The 17945-nt window shown below is 51.5% G+C and overlaps 3 protein-coding genes across 3 annotated transcripts; 2 read left to right on the top strand and 1 right to left on the bottom strand.

Moving 5' to 3' along the window:
- Positions 1 to 2402: 2402 nt before the first annotated feature.
- LOC125556488 (dehydration-responsive element-binding protein 1H-like) lies at positions 2403 to 4349 on the bottom strand. Its single transcript, XM_048719215.2, has one exon. The coding sequence runs from the start codon at positions 4347 to 4349 to the stop codon at positions 3486 to 3488; it is 864 nt and encodes a 287-aa protein (XP_048575172.1). The 3' UTR covers positions 2403 to 3485.
- Positions 4350 to 12626: 8277 nt separating this feature from the next.
- LOC147972328 (uncharacterized) lies at positions 12627 to 13442 on the top strand. The gene has a single exon (XM_087524295.1). The coding sequence runs from the start codon at positions 12627 to 12629 to the stop codon at positions 13440 to 13442; it is 816 nt and encodes a 271-aa protein (XP_087380421.1).
- Positions 13443 to 13626: 184 nt separating this feature from the next.
- Positions 13627 to 17016, top strand: LOC147972327 (uncharacterized). The gene is made up of 4 exons (XM_087524294.1): positions 13627 to 14308; positions 15160 to 15235; positions 15284 to 15857; positions 15913 to 17016. The coding sequence occupies exons 1-4, from the start codon at positions 13627 to 13629 to the stop codon at positions 17014 to 17016; spliced, it is 2436 nt and encodes an 811-aa protein (XP_087380420.1).
- The last annotated feature ends 929 nt before the right edge of the window (positions 17017 to 17945 follow it).

Raw genomic sequence — 17945 nt, 5'->3', positions numbered from 1 at the left:
GTGCACATCTTGTTCATGAAACGAAGGGACTATTACATATGTTTCTAAAAAAGAAAGGTGGTAACAGGTATTACCTGAGAGTGTTGTTTTGATCCCGAGCTCACATGCCCTCTGATGAATAGTAAAATCTAAAAATAGTAAAAGAGTTCAAAATAATTCTAACTTTTTCTATGATCAACATTGATGAATGTTTCAATTGGGTGTCAATGTTTCAACTGTGACGAAATAACATTCATGGAGGGCCAGGCCAAAAAAAAAATCAATGCTCCAAAATGCTTCCAACAATAATCTTTTCGAAGCATCGAATTTTTCTTTTTTGCCCATACCTACACGAATGTAATTCATCACAAAGTATTGCACGTTGTTGAAACATTCATCAATGTTTATCATAAAAAATCAGAAAATTTTACTATTTCCTTAATAATTTTACTGTTTATTAAAGATCATGTGAGCTCGGGTTCAAATACTCCATGTCCAGTATTACCGTATTACATAACATGTTAGTGGAACACCACCCATCCTCGCACGTCCGGTATTAGCAGGGAATGTGGTCATATTTTTTTATCATAATTTGGATTACACAATCATGGAATTCTAGCATGAAAAATGGTTTTTCTAGCATGCACCTGACATATCTTGGACATAACCACCGTCCATCCTCGCTTTGTGATTCATGCTACATTTATTAGATTTTGGCAAATCTTTGATTTGTTTCATGGTACTACAGACACCCACACACCCATTGGCTGGCGTTGCCCCGGTGCCGCATGCTGAGGTACACCGGGAGATGTGTTCCCATGAACTTGGTGTGCTCATCGGGGCGCTTTGTGTGCGAGGATGGCGAAGGGGAGCTTGGAGAACCCCCTTAGGTTGTGGACTTCTCACCCACTATGTCGCTTGATCCGGTGTCATGTGGTAACTTACAATGTAATAGGTGGAAAGTCTCATTGAAGCTTGGTCCGCCAGACACTGCTTCGGTTGAGAGGGTAAAAGTACCAACGTCAATTACGTAAAACATTTATCTAGTTTTCAAACATATTCTTTGTTTAGAAAATATAGTACTCTCTCTGATTCATATTACTTGCCGCTCAAATGGATGTATTTAGCACCAAAATACGATTAGATACATCCGTTTCAGCGACAAGTAATATGGATCGAAAGGAGTAATTTTTTTAGAGTACGCAAATTGCTTACCTTAGCTTTATAGAAGAAGAGAATTGCAAGTACAAGACGACCACCACTCGCCGCGAACAACAAGAATAGCACAACTCCGCATCCAGCTAGTCCAAGGACAACCACCCACTACAACACAACTACAACACAAAAGAGCCTACCCAAAATCGAGAACCTTGTTGCGTCTCCATCAACGTCGGCTACCTGCAAAGAACATCATCTCCCGCCAAGCATCTCTTGTCGACGTATCATTCCTCCTTGATGCCTAATGGAGGTGGCAAGAGGATGACAAGACTCAATCCGATCCAAGGAAGACACCGTCTTGGAGTCACTAGCGACGAACGCACGTAGCACCAGAGAAGAATGATCAAGGCAACGGGGAACGCCGAATGAGCATAGTTTAGGAACTCTGTTTCTCCTGGCACGATGCTTCCAACAGAGGGACGACGTGAAAGACGCCGCCATCGTATCGATCCAGCACTGAATCGAGGCTTTCACCCGGACACAACCGCCAACACCAAGCAAGCGAGGGAAATGGCGGCATAGTCGGCGACGCCTCCAGGGAGGGGAACGACACCCACGGGTGACATCGCCGCTGGCCCGGCCTAAACCGAACATGATTTTCATCCGTAATGGCGCTCATCTCCACTCTTCCAAGGTTTCGGGCAGCACTGTCCAAGATGCCTCACACCGCTGTCACCGCAACAATATCCGTCGAACCCGCGCGGTAATGGACCTCCCCCAACCACGTTGCCAAGAGAACGCGACCCAAACCACCACCAATAACTCGGACAAGGAGCCGCCGCAACCAACCATGCCGTGTAGCAGCCAGATCCACTGTGTCGGCTATCACCCACACCAGGGACTACCACCGGATCGGATCCGACCATCACCAACGAGCACACCCCAGCGCTAGATCTCCCGAGGCAACACCGCACCCCTCACACAAAGGCAGCCAGCAGCCCACTACCTGCCAGGATCCTTCCTGGCAGGGCCTCCTTGCGTCGCCGCCTCTATGGCTGGGCTCGCGCCGCCGCCGCCAATGTCGGGAGCACCACCCTGCAGCGCACCTCGCCCGGATCCACCGTCCTGCCGCGCTCCCGCCGTGCTCCGGCAACCATCACCTCCGGACACGCCGCCGACCACCCCACCACCATGGCTACCCTGGGCACGTTCCACTCCGCGCAAAGGGAGCCCGTCGAGGGGCTCATCCAGCACCTGCAGTCTTCGTCGGCCGGGGTGGCCGCCACCACCGGTGCCGGCGGCGGCAGCGACCGGGGTAGCTACTCTGGGTGCTGTTGGACCTAGGGTTTGGGGGGCTTTTGGAGCCACACGCGCGTGCGACCCGGGAAGCGGAGCCGTGGAAGGCCACTAGCTGGGAGTTGGAGTAGCTAAGTGGTTGATCGAAGGGAGTAATACCAAGGGAAGGATAGTTTTTTCTTTCTTTCTTGTTTGCGCGGGAGGAAAGGACAGCTTAAAATATACTTATGTACAAGACGATTCCAGCAGTACAAGAATAAATACAATGTTTGCCAAAGGAGGGAGAAGAATAAATACAACAATGTTTACCTACTAGTCCAATAATTTCATGTGATTTTGACTGTTCACTCGAAGAATGCAGCTTTTGCACCCTATACACCCAAATCAATTCTGCCCAATTATTGTACGACACTATCAAGTACTAGTCACTAGCACAGTCACACTAAATCTGAAAACAAATCTAGGTTCACATGTCATCTTCAAAAGAAAGAAAGAGGTACTACGTGACACATCAGCTCTAGGCATCTCGCTTCCTGGCCATGCGATATAGGAAGGGAGGCGCGGAGCGCGCCTGCGTCGCCGCGTCAGCTCGCGTGGCTACGAGGACAGGAGGAAAATGGGGGAAAAGATCCCAGGGATCTGTTGCTACCAGGAGCTTCAACCAGCTGACCTGGCTGGTGTCCAGGCCACATCTTGTGAATTAGCGTACTTGGCCCACCTCTCTCCCTGATTAGCAAGCGTTGATCTTTCTTCCTCGTCTGGTTGCCAGTTATAGTCATTCACACATGAAGTGATAGTACCCTCCTTTCGAATATTGTTGCCGTTTGTCCGGGACCACCACGACTATTCATCCAGCAAATCATGTCTTTTTTTCACGTGTCTTTTTTTTTGTCCTTTCTGATGCTTCAGAACCGCATCTGATTGCATGTATACCAAAGAATTTCATGCTTTTTTTGGCAATTTTTTTGTGCGTTTACAGATTCCGCAGATTTTATTATGCTGGAATCAACTGCGATAGAGTCAAAGCAGCTGGTTCAGCAGCTCCAGCTGGTTCAGTAGCTCCAGAGCCCGGAGTCAGCTCCGCCGTCTCCGGTGTCCCAGCACGCCCCGCTGTCCAGCGACGGGGGCGGCTCCAGGAGCAGCCCGTCCGCGAGGTCCGCGTAGTACGTGCCCAGGTCCATCTCCCCGGACAAGTCCAGCTCGAACATGTCGCTGCCCAGCGCGGACGGCACCTCGAACGTTCCCTCGGCCCAAGGTTGCGACGTCGCTGACGAACCGCTCGCATTGTCCGCAGACGACAGAGCGGACGCGCCGGAGGTCTCCTCATCAGCGGGGACGGTGGCTGCGCTGTTGGAGGCATGCCGGCGCTGGAAGTCCGCCACGGCGGCGAGGGCCGCGCGCCTGACGGCCGCGAGGTCGGCGAGCGCGGGCGGCACGGCAAGGAGCCAAGCGGAGTCGGCGAAATTGAGGCACGCGGCGGAGCGACCGAGCAGGCCGAGCATGGCGGCGTCGTGCGCACGCGCGGCCGCGTCGGCTGTGAGGTACGTTCCGAGCCAGAGCCGCTCGCCGCGCTGCCCGGGGACGCGCACCTCGCACACCCAGCGGCCGGCGTTGCCCCGGCGCCGCACGCCGCGGTACACCGGGTGGCGCGTCTCCTTGAACTTGGTGCGCCCGGCGGGGCGCTTCGGGTGCGAGGAGGTCGACGACGGCGAGGAAGAGGAGCTCCATTGCTGGTCCGAGCCGGTCATGTCCATCGCTGAAGGTGGTCGGTGCTGGCTTGATGAGCTTCGTACGGTGGACGGTGGTCTGTGGAGTGTGAGATCAGGTTGAGCTTGAGATGGGAGTGTTAGGATTTTAGTGTCTTGTGGAGTGCACTGCTTTATAGTTTTGCCTGACGCGGTCTGGACAAGCGGCATCGACAAGTGACGCGTGAGGGGTCTGCGGAGATAATCCAAAGGATCCTTCTCGTGCTCCTTTTTTAGTGGTGGATCCTTCTCGTGCTCAAGGGCGATGATTGGGCTCCACTAGCTTGGCCCATGGAGGCTCAGGGAGACAGACCTTTTTCCCGCGTTATCTTGTCCTCTAGCAGAGGCAAGAAAGCTCCAAGGACATTGGACAAGGAGCGCAGGTGAAGTTGGTTATTACCGGTTTAAACCCCAGGTTTAGCTCCCTGACCAAGATGGATAATTGTTAATGCAATAATGCTAGACATACAAAGAGTTACACGTAATTACATTGGCTACAATTTTTTCATTCTAGCTAACCATCCCTCTGATTTTCACGAGGGTAGAACCCCCCCCCCCCCCCCCCAAACAAGAATGTTACTGTACATAATATGCCACCTACTTTTGCAATCACAAGCGGCCAGATTGAGCGTACACAAGCAAAAAAACACTATGGGCCTCTTTGATTGGCAGGATTTTGAAAATGTGGGAATAAAAAAAAATAGGATTGGAGTTACATGCCCACTTGGATCCTATGAAACTAGCAATGAGTGTTTTGTTGTCACAGAAAAAACAAAGAAATTGTAAAAGAGATTCGAGTGAATGTTAGTTTTTCTATGAAATGTAACACAAAAGATTTCATAGGAAATTTCCTATGAGATTCAGTCATATGAATCAAATGACCAACGTAGAAAGAACTCTTAAGAATTTTAATCCTCCAGAAATCCTATAGAATTTCTTTTAATCAAAGGAGCCCTCAATGTTTTAATTGCCTCATCAGTCGCCTCCACACACTCGTTTGGAGTGGCCCTTTTATGACGGCCGAACTGGAGTATATGTTCTAGAGTATGTCTAGGACATATCTAGAGGTGTCCTAAAAACACATCTAAGTGACTCAATCAAACATAAATAGAAGAAAATACTCACATGAATCTTCGCGTAAAATCAATGTCACAAGACTTAGCTGCGCAATACTTAGGGCACATCTAGTTGTGCTTTAGCAAAACCGTATATGTTCTAAGATAATAACTTAAGTAGATGACTCACAACAGGGCCGGGCCGACAAAATACGGGGTCCTGTGCGAAATCATAAAATGGGGCGCATCTCTTGAAAAAGGCGTTTTTAATATTGTAATAATGTGATACAGTGCTCAATCAAGATAATTTACATTGTTTAGACATAGGTCAAGTTCAGACCTGATGATTAGTGCATTTTTGAAAGGTAGCGTTAAACCAAGCTTTGAATTCTCATGTATTCACCATATTTTCCGTTTTTCCACTATGGTTGAGACGGAACTGGGTGTGTGTGGGCCTCGCTGGGTTCTAAGGGCTGAGCTAAGTCTAGGTGAGATTGACGGGGCTGGAAAAAATCGGGGCCCCTAAGAATTTTTGGCTCTGTACGGCCCGCACATGTTCCACAGTCCACACCCATGCGGGCCGGGCCTGACTCACAAAAGATGTTAGTTGACTTTGCTAATGTCTAGTCTTACGAAACCTATACACCTACTAAATATCTTCCATATTAAATCCACTTTTCAAACCCTGTCAAGTGTGCCTTCCTTTCCTAGTCTTTTTTTTTGCGAATAGCCTTCCTTCCTTAGTCGCCAACAGCTAGCAGAGATTTAGCCTTGCCATGTTCGCGAACCCCTTCCCTTAGTCGTCCCGATCATTATATGGTCACCCCGTTGTGGAAACCAGCGACTTAGCTTCTATCGGTCGCCCCTTCCCTGCCCCTCACATATCCCCTTGTCCCTAGTTGGTGGCGTTTTGGCCTTGCCATGGTCACCACACCATTCACATGGTCATTTCGGCTTACCTCTCCACCGGATCCAACATCTAGCGATCGTCCTCATCAGCATCCACACTTAGTTGTTCCTTGCCTCTAGCATGTTATCCTGCTGCTAGATTTGGAGCAGTGACCCCTCCCGGTCATCCTCGGTCACCAATGGTTGGCGTCCACATCATTGGGTTGTAGTTCTCCTCATTGGATGGATATGGTTCCACCGTTAGTTTTGGCTCTCTGCCTTCCCTCTAGACACCCTTCCTCATGGCAAGCGGTTGGTCAAGATAGTCATCCATTTGGTCATTTTGCAACATGCCTGATTCTAACTATGATCCTTGGCTTTCGCCCCATGTCGTCAGGTTGATATATCTCATTTGATCTTGCCCTGGCTTGCTGGGCGGTGGTAGAGTCGGCAGTGCGTGCTTTGGAGGGTAGTGCGACGTCTTGGAACCCATGCGAGCAAGTTGGGTTTACCTTGAGCTGGTGGAGGATGTCATTCTGGAGGTCTTGCACTTTTCTTGTCATGGTCGTTGCTCTCGGATGTTGCAAGCTTGTCTAATGTGTGGTTGAGGCTTCCATGCATGCTTCTTGTCCTCACTTGTTCTTCCCTGGCTTCTTGTGTTTTATCTAAGTTGTTGATCCTCGGCGCTTGTGTTGGGACCTTATGTCGCTCATCGTAGAATTAGGTCGTGTGTTTTTTTGCATTTTGGTCGTGCCATATTTGGTGTTGCATCAATGCCTTCTTTTCTATTTTAATTCTCTTTCTATATAATCAATAGTTCAATACATGCAACTCTCTTGCATGGTTACAAAATAAATATACCTTTTCAGATTTAGATTCAATCACCATGCTTATGCGCTTGCCATTGCCGACTTGTTCCAGTTGATTTGATGTAAGGTATTGCAACACATACATAGAAGAACTCAAATATTCACATATGAAGAATTGTAGGTACAAACACGACATGCTACAAGATTAACTCACAAAAGATAATAATGATCATTTATCTCTCGTCTTGTATAAGTGGCCATCCTAAGAACTTTCTTGCCTCTTGCTACAAGCTTCCTGTCACCGATCATGTTGTGTCCTATGTGGAGCATTGTTGCGAGCCGTCATCTCATACAAAAACCCATGGTGTCTATTGTCGCCGCCAATCGGATTGATGAAATTTATCAAGATTGGAGAAAATGCATGCGAACCAATTAAACTTGTGGCTATGCAAATTTTACGATAATACTATCACTATTAATTTAGAAAGTTCTCTGGCTACAGTCTTACCCTTAAATCATGGTATTGACTAATATTTAAAGCTAGTGCTCTAAAATAAGTGTACTCATCGATATTAACTGTGGCATATCCTATATATCTAAATAGTTCATCCTCACCACCTCTGTTATTCTAACATGCACACATGCCATTTCATCAAAGGTCCACCATAACATGCATGAAAAAAAGTTGTCCACTCACGAACACATGCCAACTCATCAAAGGTCCATTCAACATGCATGAAAAAAAGTTTTCCATTATATCATTCCACTTATATCCAAAATATTTTTTGAGTACACAATAATCAATTATATGTATAATATTTATATTTAGCTTAGGTCATATATGATTAATTCAGTACAAGTTTCATACAATCAAATCACTGAAATATATTGCAATCGATTCCGGCAGCAACGCGCGGGGTATTCAAAGTAATGGATGCCCATGTAATTACAAGGGCGCTATGAAAATCATTTTTGACTGAGCAATAAACTTTTTTATGTGTTTATTATATTTTTCTTCGAGAGTCAAGTTTTGGTTCCCTCCGAGCCTTGGACGGATGTAGATCATATTGTTTGGCGTGTTGTTGCATGTTTGTGTTCAAATCGGGGGGCGTCTAGTACAACTTACTGAAAACACTTGTATGGGGCTGCAGTGGTGGTACTGAATCTAGTTTGGTAGTTTATAGATGGACCTAGGACTACAAGCAGCCGGATGCATGCATGTTGTATGACTCCGAGAAGAAGACGAGGCAGTGCTTGGTGATGGTGGTCTTCTCCTCCGTTGGAGGTGGTCGGCCCGAGTCTCGTTGGTCGGATCTCGAGATCCGTCATCTAGTCCCGACTGCAAGTCGGGGAGACATAATTGCGGTGAAAACGGAGCCGGTGGCGGGCGATGGTGGCATTCTGTGTCGTTACCTTGATGAATGCATCGTCGTGTAACTACGGTCGTCCCACTCGTGCTGCTTCGGGGGATACTCTAGGATCTGGTTTTCCAGATCGGACATGGAAACACTGCGGTGCCGTTTCTCTCTTGGGAGCATCGTTTGTGGAGCAGTGCCGGAAGACAGAGGCAGGAGATGGAGCGACTTTGTCTTGCACGGAGATTCGGTGGAGATGTCAAGTCATGCATGGCCGGCAGGTGCTACGATGTATCATGTCTTGTTTGGCAGGTGCTACGCACGACGGATCTTCTAGGGATTTCAAGCTGTGTCGGCTGGTGGTACTTGGCGGCATGTGCTGCGGTGTATCGGCGGCAACCGCGATGTGCTCAGCAGTTTATGCACAGGGAGATGGTGTCGTTGGGCGCAATGGTGGCGTCGACGGATGGCCGGACTGGTAACGATGATGCGGGTCTCTTTACTGAAGATGGGTCTGCGTTCAATGATGATGGCGGCTCAAAAACGTGTGCATGTGGTGTACGCTTTAGGTTTGGTGCATCGGATGTAGGTTCCGATACGTTATGTGAATGGATCTGCGATGACATCGGTTTTAGATATGGGAGTGAGAGCACTCCATATTATCGAATTTGTATGTGTGAGTGGTGTCTTCGTGTGGCTTAATGTATGTTTATGTTAGACATTTGCTAAATAACTAACAAAGATGATTGTATGCATTGATTGATGCAAAGGCCGGGGGCTTTGACCTCCTTTTCCAAAAAAAATACAAGAAGATGAGGAAGGAGGTGGAGGAGGGAGAAGATGATATGCAAAATTTGCAAATTTTCATTATCACAATTTTTCGTGTGCATGCAGCATGTGAGTGTGTGCAACTTCTTGTTGATCATCTTTGCAGAGGTATGTACATCCGGCATGTTTATAGTGAGGGTGTATATTTTAGGTTTGTTAAGGGCACATCTAGATGTGATGTAGTTATCACACATATAAGTAACTCAATCAAATTTAAAATAAAAATAAAGAAGACAAACAAATGCTTGGACGAATCTTCGTGTAAAATAGATAACGTAGGACTTAGATGTGGAATATTTAAGATACATCTAAATATACTTTAGCAAAACTGCTGCATTTATGGCCACTGGTCCATCCTTGTGTTGTAGGAGTACATCCCCTATCAGAATGCTGGTGCCTTCAAGGCTCCTCGTGCAGGTGCTGCCATGGTGATTAGAGCCTAAGGGTATCTTCAACACCGACCTTTAAATCTTCCGCAACTGTTTGGACCACACTGTTTGGACCATGGAAGCCATCCAACGCTAACCTATATCGGTCCGCGGCGTGGTCTAGACGCGTTTTCTCCTGTAAATCGAAGACAAAATTGAGGGAAGTTTGCGGGAGTCCGGACCGATCCCAAGTCTGCTTTCTGACTGCCCTGGCCCACCAAACGCCCCCTCCCGCGCGCTTCCCACCCGACGTCAGCTGCCCGCATTCATTGCCGTTGTAGAGCACACCGCTCCATATTGAAAGCGGCTCAGAGCGGACGTGACCTCTCACTGCCTCTGCGATTGAAGCGGTGCGCCAGCCGAGGGCGCCGCCCGTTGCATGCCCGACTAAACATGTCTCCTCGCCGCATTCATACGCCTCCGCTCAACCTGCATGGAAACAGAGAAACCTACCCCGGGCACACGTCCGTTCATGAGAGGTCCGACATTAAACGCAACACCAACCGAGCTCCTCCACCCGCCCTCTATTTAAACAAGGATAGACGTCGGGCAAGAATCGCACCCCTTCGCCGCTTCCCATCTCCTCCTTCACCATTTCCTTCACTCTTCCGATGGCTTCCGAAGAGCATTTCTCTGGCATACAAGCCGGCTGGGTGGCCCGCCGCATACGAGCGAGGCAACTCGTTGCTCCACCTCCCCCGCCTACCCCGACGGAGCAATTGCCACCCCCAAGTCGGCGCGTGGTTCAACAACTCACCGCTCTAGGCTAGCTCCATAAAGAGTAACGAGTCGCTACACGCCAGCACAGCGGGGAGCACGGTGGCATGGGCATCTCCGCATCCAGTGCCTGTGACCGTGCCATCCGCCGTTGACACGCGCGTAGCCACGCCATGCACACAGAGAAAGAAGCTGCGTACGCGGATCTCGACGAGGTGGCGGCCTGCATGTCCACGCCCGCCGCCATCATCGATGAGAAGTAGAACAGGGGAGGCCGCCGCCGCTTGGATCGCAGGAAGGCCACTGTCGGCGCGTTGACGACTTGTATAGCCAGTGACCAGTCAGGTTCTTCTTTATCTTAGACTTCTGGGCACGCACCTGAGCTTCATGGAAGGATCCCTTCCTCTCTGGTAGCACCGCTTCGCCACTCCGATGAGCAGCGCAGCCGAACATAGGGAAGATACGGGGAAGAATATGCCTCCGGGACTCTCAGCAGTCCGGTGAGCAGGTTGCCGGACATGGGGAAGACAAGGGGACCCGCTGCGGTCAGTAGAGTAGTGTAGTGTATCCGGGCCGTGGGAGCGGAGCTCCTCACGACCGTACATGCACATAGTTTTACCTTTTTAGTTAAAAATATGTCCGAAATGTAACCGTTTTCATCCAGTTTATATGAAATCCGCCATGTTTGTATGAAATCCTGTTGTGTTTGCATGAATTTCATCCGGTTTGCTGAAAAAGAGTTTTGAAATGTCTGCTGCTAGCGTTGGATGTCGTCCTCCCGCATCTGTATCCACAGATTAGCCCCCCTATCCGCGGACGGATACAGAAGTAAATTTGAGGGTTGCCCTTGGAGATGCCCTAAGTCTAGTGTGTAAACTGGAATAAGGGAGTAGCCGTCGGACGAGAATTTCCCAAATCCATCGGTATGCATGGTTTGCACTCCTTTATTTATTTATCTATTTATTTATTTTTCGGGTAAAACTTCCGATCTATTCATCAACTGTCAAGGTAGTACAAAGATCAGAAGAAAAAAAATTACATCCAGATCCATAGAGCACCTAGCGGTGACTACAAACATTGGAGCGAGCCTAAGATGTGCCGCCGTCATCGCCCCTCCATCATGAGAGCCGGACAAATCTTATTATAGCAGATAGTCGGAAAGTCGTCGTGGTAAGACCTCAAAGGACCAACACATCAGAACTGGAACCGTCGTCGATGAAGAGAAGTATGGATCGGAAGGATCCAATTAATAGACACACGAACATGGACGAGCGAAGACCGGAACCAAGCGAATCCAGCGAAGACAAACACCGACCTAATCTCACGATATTCGCCGAAACACGCCCTCCGACGATGCTAGAAGCACCATCGGGACAGGGGCTAGGCGGGAAGAACCTTATTCCATTTTCAGGAAGCCGTCGCCGACTCGTATTTCTGAGCAGAACCAAACCCTACAAAACTCAAAAAATAAACCTAACAACGAAGCCCTCCTGTCGGCAATTACCAGGATCCACCGCGCCCCCATGGCCCTAAGGCCAGAGAAGACGAGGTATGCCGGCGGCTGGGCGGTAGGAGGCAGCCTAACCCTAGCGTTGGTGCTTGAGGACGAAGGGGTACATGGACAACATTGATACATTCGTGTTGTATTATGTCCCAACATTATCATAAAAAATATACCATCTGAAGTTTTTTTCGCGTAGATACCATTTGAAGTTTCTAATAATGATACTCCATACCTCCGTTTCAAAATCTAAGTCTTTTTAGAGATTTCAATATGAACTGCATATAGATGTATATAGACATAATTTAGACTGTAGATTCACTCATTTTGTTCCATATATAGTTCATATTGAAATCTTTAAAAAGACTTATATTAAGATACGGAGGGAGTACTATTTTTTGATCAAATTATTAAGTGAGGTTTACGCAAGCCTAATAAAATCTACAAGGAAGGAGTATGATCAGATGTTATCACATCTCTTTTCTCAAACATTAAGAACATTGCTAATGTTGCCTTTGTTGAGATACTCATGATCGTATGTATTTAGGCAGCTAGGATTCTCCTTTATTTGTTTTCCTAGTCTACGGATATCTCCCGATCCTTCCCTTGTATAGAGGATATGGTTGAGATATCCTTGCCCTTTGTACCCTATATATGCTACGGCATACGATCAATGACATATCGTACAATCCACATGGTATCATACACCGCGTTTCTTTCCTAACGCTTCCGCCGCCGCCGCCGCCAGCTGCCGCCGCCGCCTCCCTGCCGCCCCAGTCCCCTCTGCCGCCGCATCCCTCCCGACCGCCGCCCTCCTTAGCAGCCGCCGCTACTTCTCCATCCCCACCCGAACCCTAACCCATCGCCATGTCGTTCACCTCCTATGATCCACTCGCCGACGACTCCTCCTCCTCTCCCATGTCCGGCACCACCCAACCCTCCAACCCCTTCGCCGGCCCTGCCCCCATCCCCGCCAACGTCATCCGCAACGTCGACATCCTAGCCCGTGTGCCCACCCGTCTCTCCCAGGAGGACTCATCTTACTATGCATGGAAGACTTACTTTCACCTCGTTTTTCGTGAGTTTCATCTCCAGGAGCACATCAACGGCACCGTTGACGCCGCGGCCATGGCGTTCGACGCCGAGTGGTCAGCCGTTGAGGCAACGATCATTCGCTGGTTCTTCCTCACCGTCTCCAAGGACTTGTTCTACACGGTGGTGCAGGATGACGATGATGCACACGCCGTCTGGACGAAGCTCAACGGCCTCTTCACCGACAATCGGCTCCAGCGGCTCGTCTTCCTTCAGCAGGAGTTCTTCGGGTGCCACCAAAACAATTCCTCGGTGGATGAGTTTTGCATGCGCCTAAAGCGACTCTGTGACGAGCTTCGCGACATCGGCGAGAAAGTCTCCAACGACCTCCTCCTCAGCACCCTCGTCACCGGCCTCAACGAGGAGTTCACCCACGCGGCTGCCAACCTCACGCTCATCCCCAACCCGACCTTTCCCAAGGTCGTCGCCTACCTGCGTTTGGAGGAACGTAGGATGAAGAAGATGAGGGCACGGGCGGCTCACACTGCCCTCGCCGCCGGCACGTCCCGTGGCGCGGCTCCTCACCAGCAGCCGGCGGCTCCCTTCCCGCCACCCCAGCAGGTCCCGCCGCCCTTCCCGTTCCCTCAATAGGGGACGCCACCGCCCGCTGCCCCCAGCGAGTGCGGCGGCCGCCGCGAAAAGGGGGGGGGGGCGCAAGGGCCAACAGCGGGCCGCCAACCCCGCCGGGCTTCCCTGTGGTCAGCAGCAGCAGCAGCCCGTGGCGCCGTGGGCTTACGGGCACAATCCTTGGACCGGCGTCGTCCACGCATATTCTATGCCGGTCCCCCGCCCCTCCGCTCCCGGCATCCTGGGTCCCCGCCCCGCGCAGCACCAGGCCTACACCGCCGTCCCGCAGCAACCTGCGGCCTTCGCGGCGTTCCAGCAGCCCGGTGCATACCCGGCCTACCCACCGCTGCCGGCCCTTGCGCCGCCGCAGCCCGGCGCCAGCTACTACAACGCGGCACCCGCCGCGCTGCCTTGGGACCCATCTCTCCTAGCCGCGCTGCAGTCCGCCCCCACCCCCAACACTTATACCGGTGGCGGTGACTGGTTCATGGACTCCGGGGCTACCGCACACATGTCCTCCAACCTAGATAACTTACACTCTTTCTTTCCCACAAACACCGCCACTCGCATTACTCTTGGCGATGGTTCTTCCCTTCCCATCACACATATTGGTTCCACTTCTTTTCCGTCTGCTAGTACACCTATCAATATGTATGATATCTTAGTTTCTCCTGGGCTAATCAAAAATCTTGTCTCTGTTCGCCGTCTTACTCGTGAAAATCCAATTACGGTTGAATTTGACGGTTGTGGTTTTTCTGTGAAGGACGCACGTTCCCGGATGGTTCTTCACCGATGTGACAGCCCGGATGAGCTCTACCCGGTCCACCCACCATCCTCCACCGACACCGCCCCCGTCGCCCTCTCCGCCGGTGTGGACCTCTGGCACGCTCGTTTGGGTCACACCAATCACGCCACGCTCCGTCATATTCTTCGTAGTTTTTCTTTCACTTGTAATAAGGTCGATGACCATACTTGTCATGCTTGCCGTGTTGGCAAACACGTGCGTCTACCCTTTAGCAACTCCACCACTATTGCGGCATATCCGTTTCAGTTGATACATTGCGATGTTTGGACATCGCCCATTGCGAGCAACTCTGGCTATCTTTATTATCTTGTCATCTTAGACGATTTCACGCACTTTGTGTGGACTTTTCCTCTTCGGCAGAAATTAGATGTCCTTTCCACACTTACATCTTTCTACTCCTTTGTCTCTACGCACTTTGGTAGACCCATTCTTGGGTTTCAAACAGACAATGGGAAAGAGTTCGATAGTCTTGCCGTTCGCAACCTCCTCACCACACATGGTACTGTTTTTCGTCTAACATGTCCTTACACCTCGTGGCAAAATGGGCGGGCAGAACATGTACTCCGCACTCTTAACGATTGCGTCCGTACCCTCTTGTTCCATGCCAACATCCCACCTCGGTTTTGGCCCGATGCACTCGCCACCGCGACTCTTCTTGTTATCCTTCGGCCATGTCGTGTCCGCTGGAACTATGCGCCGCATCAGTTGCTCTATGGGACTCCTCCATCATACGATGATCTTCGCATCTTAGGATGCCTCTGCTACCCTAGCACCGCCTCCACCGCTCCACATAAGCTTGCTCCTCGCTCCCTCGCTTGCATCTTTCTTGGGTATCCCTCTAACACAAAGGGCTACCGGTGCTACGACCCCGTCTCTCATCGGGTTATCACATCGAGGCATGTTTACTTTGACGAAAAAGTGTTTCCGTTTCAGCAGGTACCTCCCTCGGATGCACCGACTTCGTCCGCCCCGCCTCTTCTCGGCGGGCCTCCTACCGCGCCGCCGCCCTCTTGTAGCGGCCGCCCTGGTCCGACCCTATCCGATTTTGGCGACTCTGTAGGCGTACAGAGTGCCTCGGATGTCTGGGCACCGGGCAACTCCGTGGCATCGGGCTCCTCTTCGGCCTCGGGATCCCGCGCTTCTGCATGGGGCGCTTCGGCTTCCTCGTCTGGCTCGCGTCGGCCCCCTCTGGCCTCAGCCGCCCCGGGATCGCCACCCGCGGCCTCATCAGCAGCCGCCCCGGGCCCGCCACCTGCGGCCTCGTCCGTGGCCGCCCTGGGCCCGCCACCTGCGGCTCCGTCCGCAGCCGCCCCGGGCCTGCCTCATGCGGCCTTGCCCGCAGCCGGCCAGGGCCTCTCTGCTGCGCCCTCCGCGGTCACTCCGGACCGGTCTGCGGGTCTGCCACCCGCGGCTTCGACCATCGCCCCGCCGGTCTTGCCACCTGCGGCCTCTGCTGTGCCTACCGACCAGCCCGACGGTGCCGCCCTGCCGCTCCACATCACCACGCGATCGCTTACAGGTGCCCTTCGGCCCAGCACGCGTTATCCGTCGGAGGAGTACTTATGCGCGGCCTCGACCTCTTCACCGTCGCCGGTTCCGTCTTCCGTTCGGGCCGCTCTACGCGATCCCAACTGGTTTGCCGCCATGAAGGACGAGTTCGATGCGTTGCAACGCAATCGCACCTGGCAGCTCGTTCCACCTCCCCTCCATGCCAACATCATTAGCGGGAAGTGGGTCTTCAGGCATAAGACGCGTCCCGACGGCACCCTTGAGCATTACAAAGCTCGCTGGGTAGTTCGCGGCTTCCGGCAGCGCGCCGGAGTTGACTTCACCGACACCTTCGCCCCGGTCGTCAAGCCCGGCACGATCCGCACCGTCCTTCAGCTTGCGGTGTCACGTGCCTGGCCGGTTCATCAACTGGACGTCTCCAACGCATTTCTTCACGGCCATCTCGCCGAACAGGTGTATTGCCAGCAACCCACCGGTTTCTTCAACGCCGATCATCCTGATCACGTGTGCCTGCTCTCTCGGTCCCTCTATGGACTAAAGCAGGCGCCGAGAGCTTGGTACCAGCGCATCGCCACCTTCCTTCAGCAGCTAGGCTTCCGAGCTACTCGCTCCGACGCCTCTCTGTTCGTGTACCATCACGGACCTGTGATCGCTTATCTCCTGCTCTACGTCGATGACATCATCTTCACGGCCTCTTCGGTACAGCTCCTCGACCAGCTCACTGCTCATCTAAGCACCGAGTTCGCCTTGAAGGATTTGGGGCCGCTTCATTACTTTCTCGGCATTGAGGTCACTAGGCGCTCCGACGGTTTTTTCCTTCATCAACAGAAGTACGCCCATGAGCTTCTTGAGCGCGCCGGCATGCTTAACTGCAAGCCCGCTGCCACTCCTGTTGACACGAAGGCCAAGCTCTCCACACTTGATGGATCCCCAGCGCCAGATGGCTCGTTTTACCAGTCTATTGTCGGCGCCCTTCAGTACTTGACCCTCACACGACCGGATTTGCAGTACGCCGTTCAGCAGGTGTGTCTACACATGCATGCTCCTCGTGACAGCCATTGGAACTTGGTGAAGCGGATTCTCCGTTATATCCGCGGCACTATGTCTCTTGGGCTCACTTTGACAGCATCCTCCTCCACCGACATGGTTGCCTATTCTGATGCTGACTGGGCTGGCTGTCCGGACACTCGGCGTTCCACCTCCGGCTACTGCATTTACTTGGGGCCGTCTCTCATCTCCTGGTCGTCGAAACGACAGCCTACGGTCTCCCGTTTCCAGTGCTGAGGCAGAGTACCGGGCTGTTGCCAACGCCGTTGCCGAGTGTTCTTGGTTACGGCAACTTCTTCAGGAGCTTCATCATGACGTTTCACGTGCCACTCTTGTATACTGTGACAACGTCTCGGCTGTTTACCTCTCCGCCAACCCCGTTCATCATCGGCGCACGAAGCACATCGAGCTGGACATCCACTTCGTGCGTGAGCAGGTGGCTCTCGGCCGCATTCGTGTGCTACATGTTCCCACCGCTCTTCAGTTTGCCGATGTTATGACCAAGGGGTTACCGACGTCTACCTTCGAGGAGTTCCGGTCCCGTCTCTGCGTCACTAGCGATGTATCGACAGCGGGGGAGGGGGGGGGTAGGTATTTAGGCAGCTAGGATTCTCCTTTATTTGTTTTCCTAGTCTACGGATATCTCCCGATCCTTCCCTTGTATAGAGGATATGGTTGAGATATCATTGCCCTTTGTACCCTATATATGCTACGGCATACGATCAATGACATATGGTACAATCCACAGCCTTGCCTACAAGGGGTACCATCATTGCTAAAAGGAAAGCCAAGAAAATAATTAAGACGACAATAGTACTAGCACAGTATCCAGTCCCTCACTAGCCAGCGCTGCTGCGCCTAAATATCTAGCATAATCAAGTCGACAAGTCGCATCGTGCTCTCTCCGCCACAGGATTTGGGCGACGCGTCACATCGACCGCGCCCTTATTGGCCAGAGGATCTAGGACGATCGGAGGCACGTATATGGCGTGACTGTACCACCGCGTGATTTGCTAGTACTGTAGTACTACTACTGGTACCTACCCTGGTGCGGCGCGCTCCGTCACTCCCCCCACCACACTCTGCCACACGGCACACTCATTGTCTCATTGAGCGAGCAGTGCGACGGCGACTGCACACGCGCTGCCTTTAGCTACTACTCCTAC

Source organism: Triticum urartu, chromosome 5A, assembly GCF_056163025.1.
Source record: "Triticum urartu cultivar PI428250 chromosome 5A, HENAU_Tu73, whole genome shotgun sequence".
NCBI classification, from domain to species: Eukaryota; Viridiplantae; Streptophyta; class Magnoliopsida; order Poales; family Poaceae; genus Triticum; species Triticum urartu.
The sequence above is the reverse complement of the archived record's forward strand: the minus strand, read 5'-3'. Positions and strand labels throughout refer to the sequence as shown.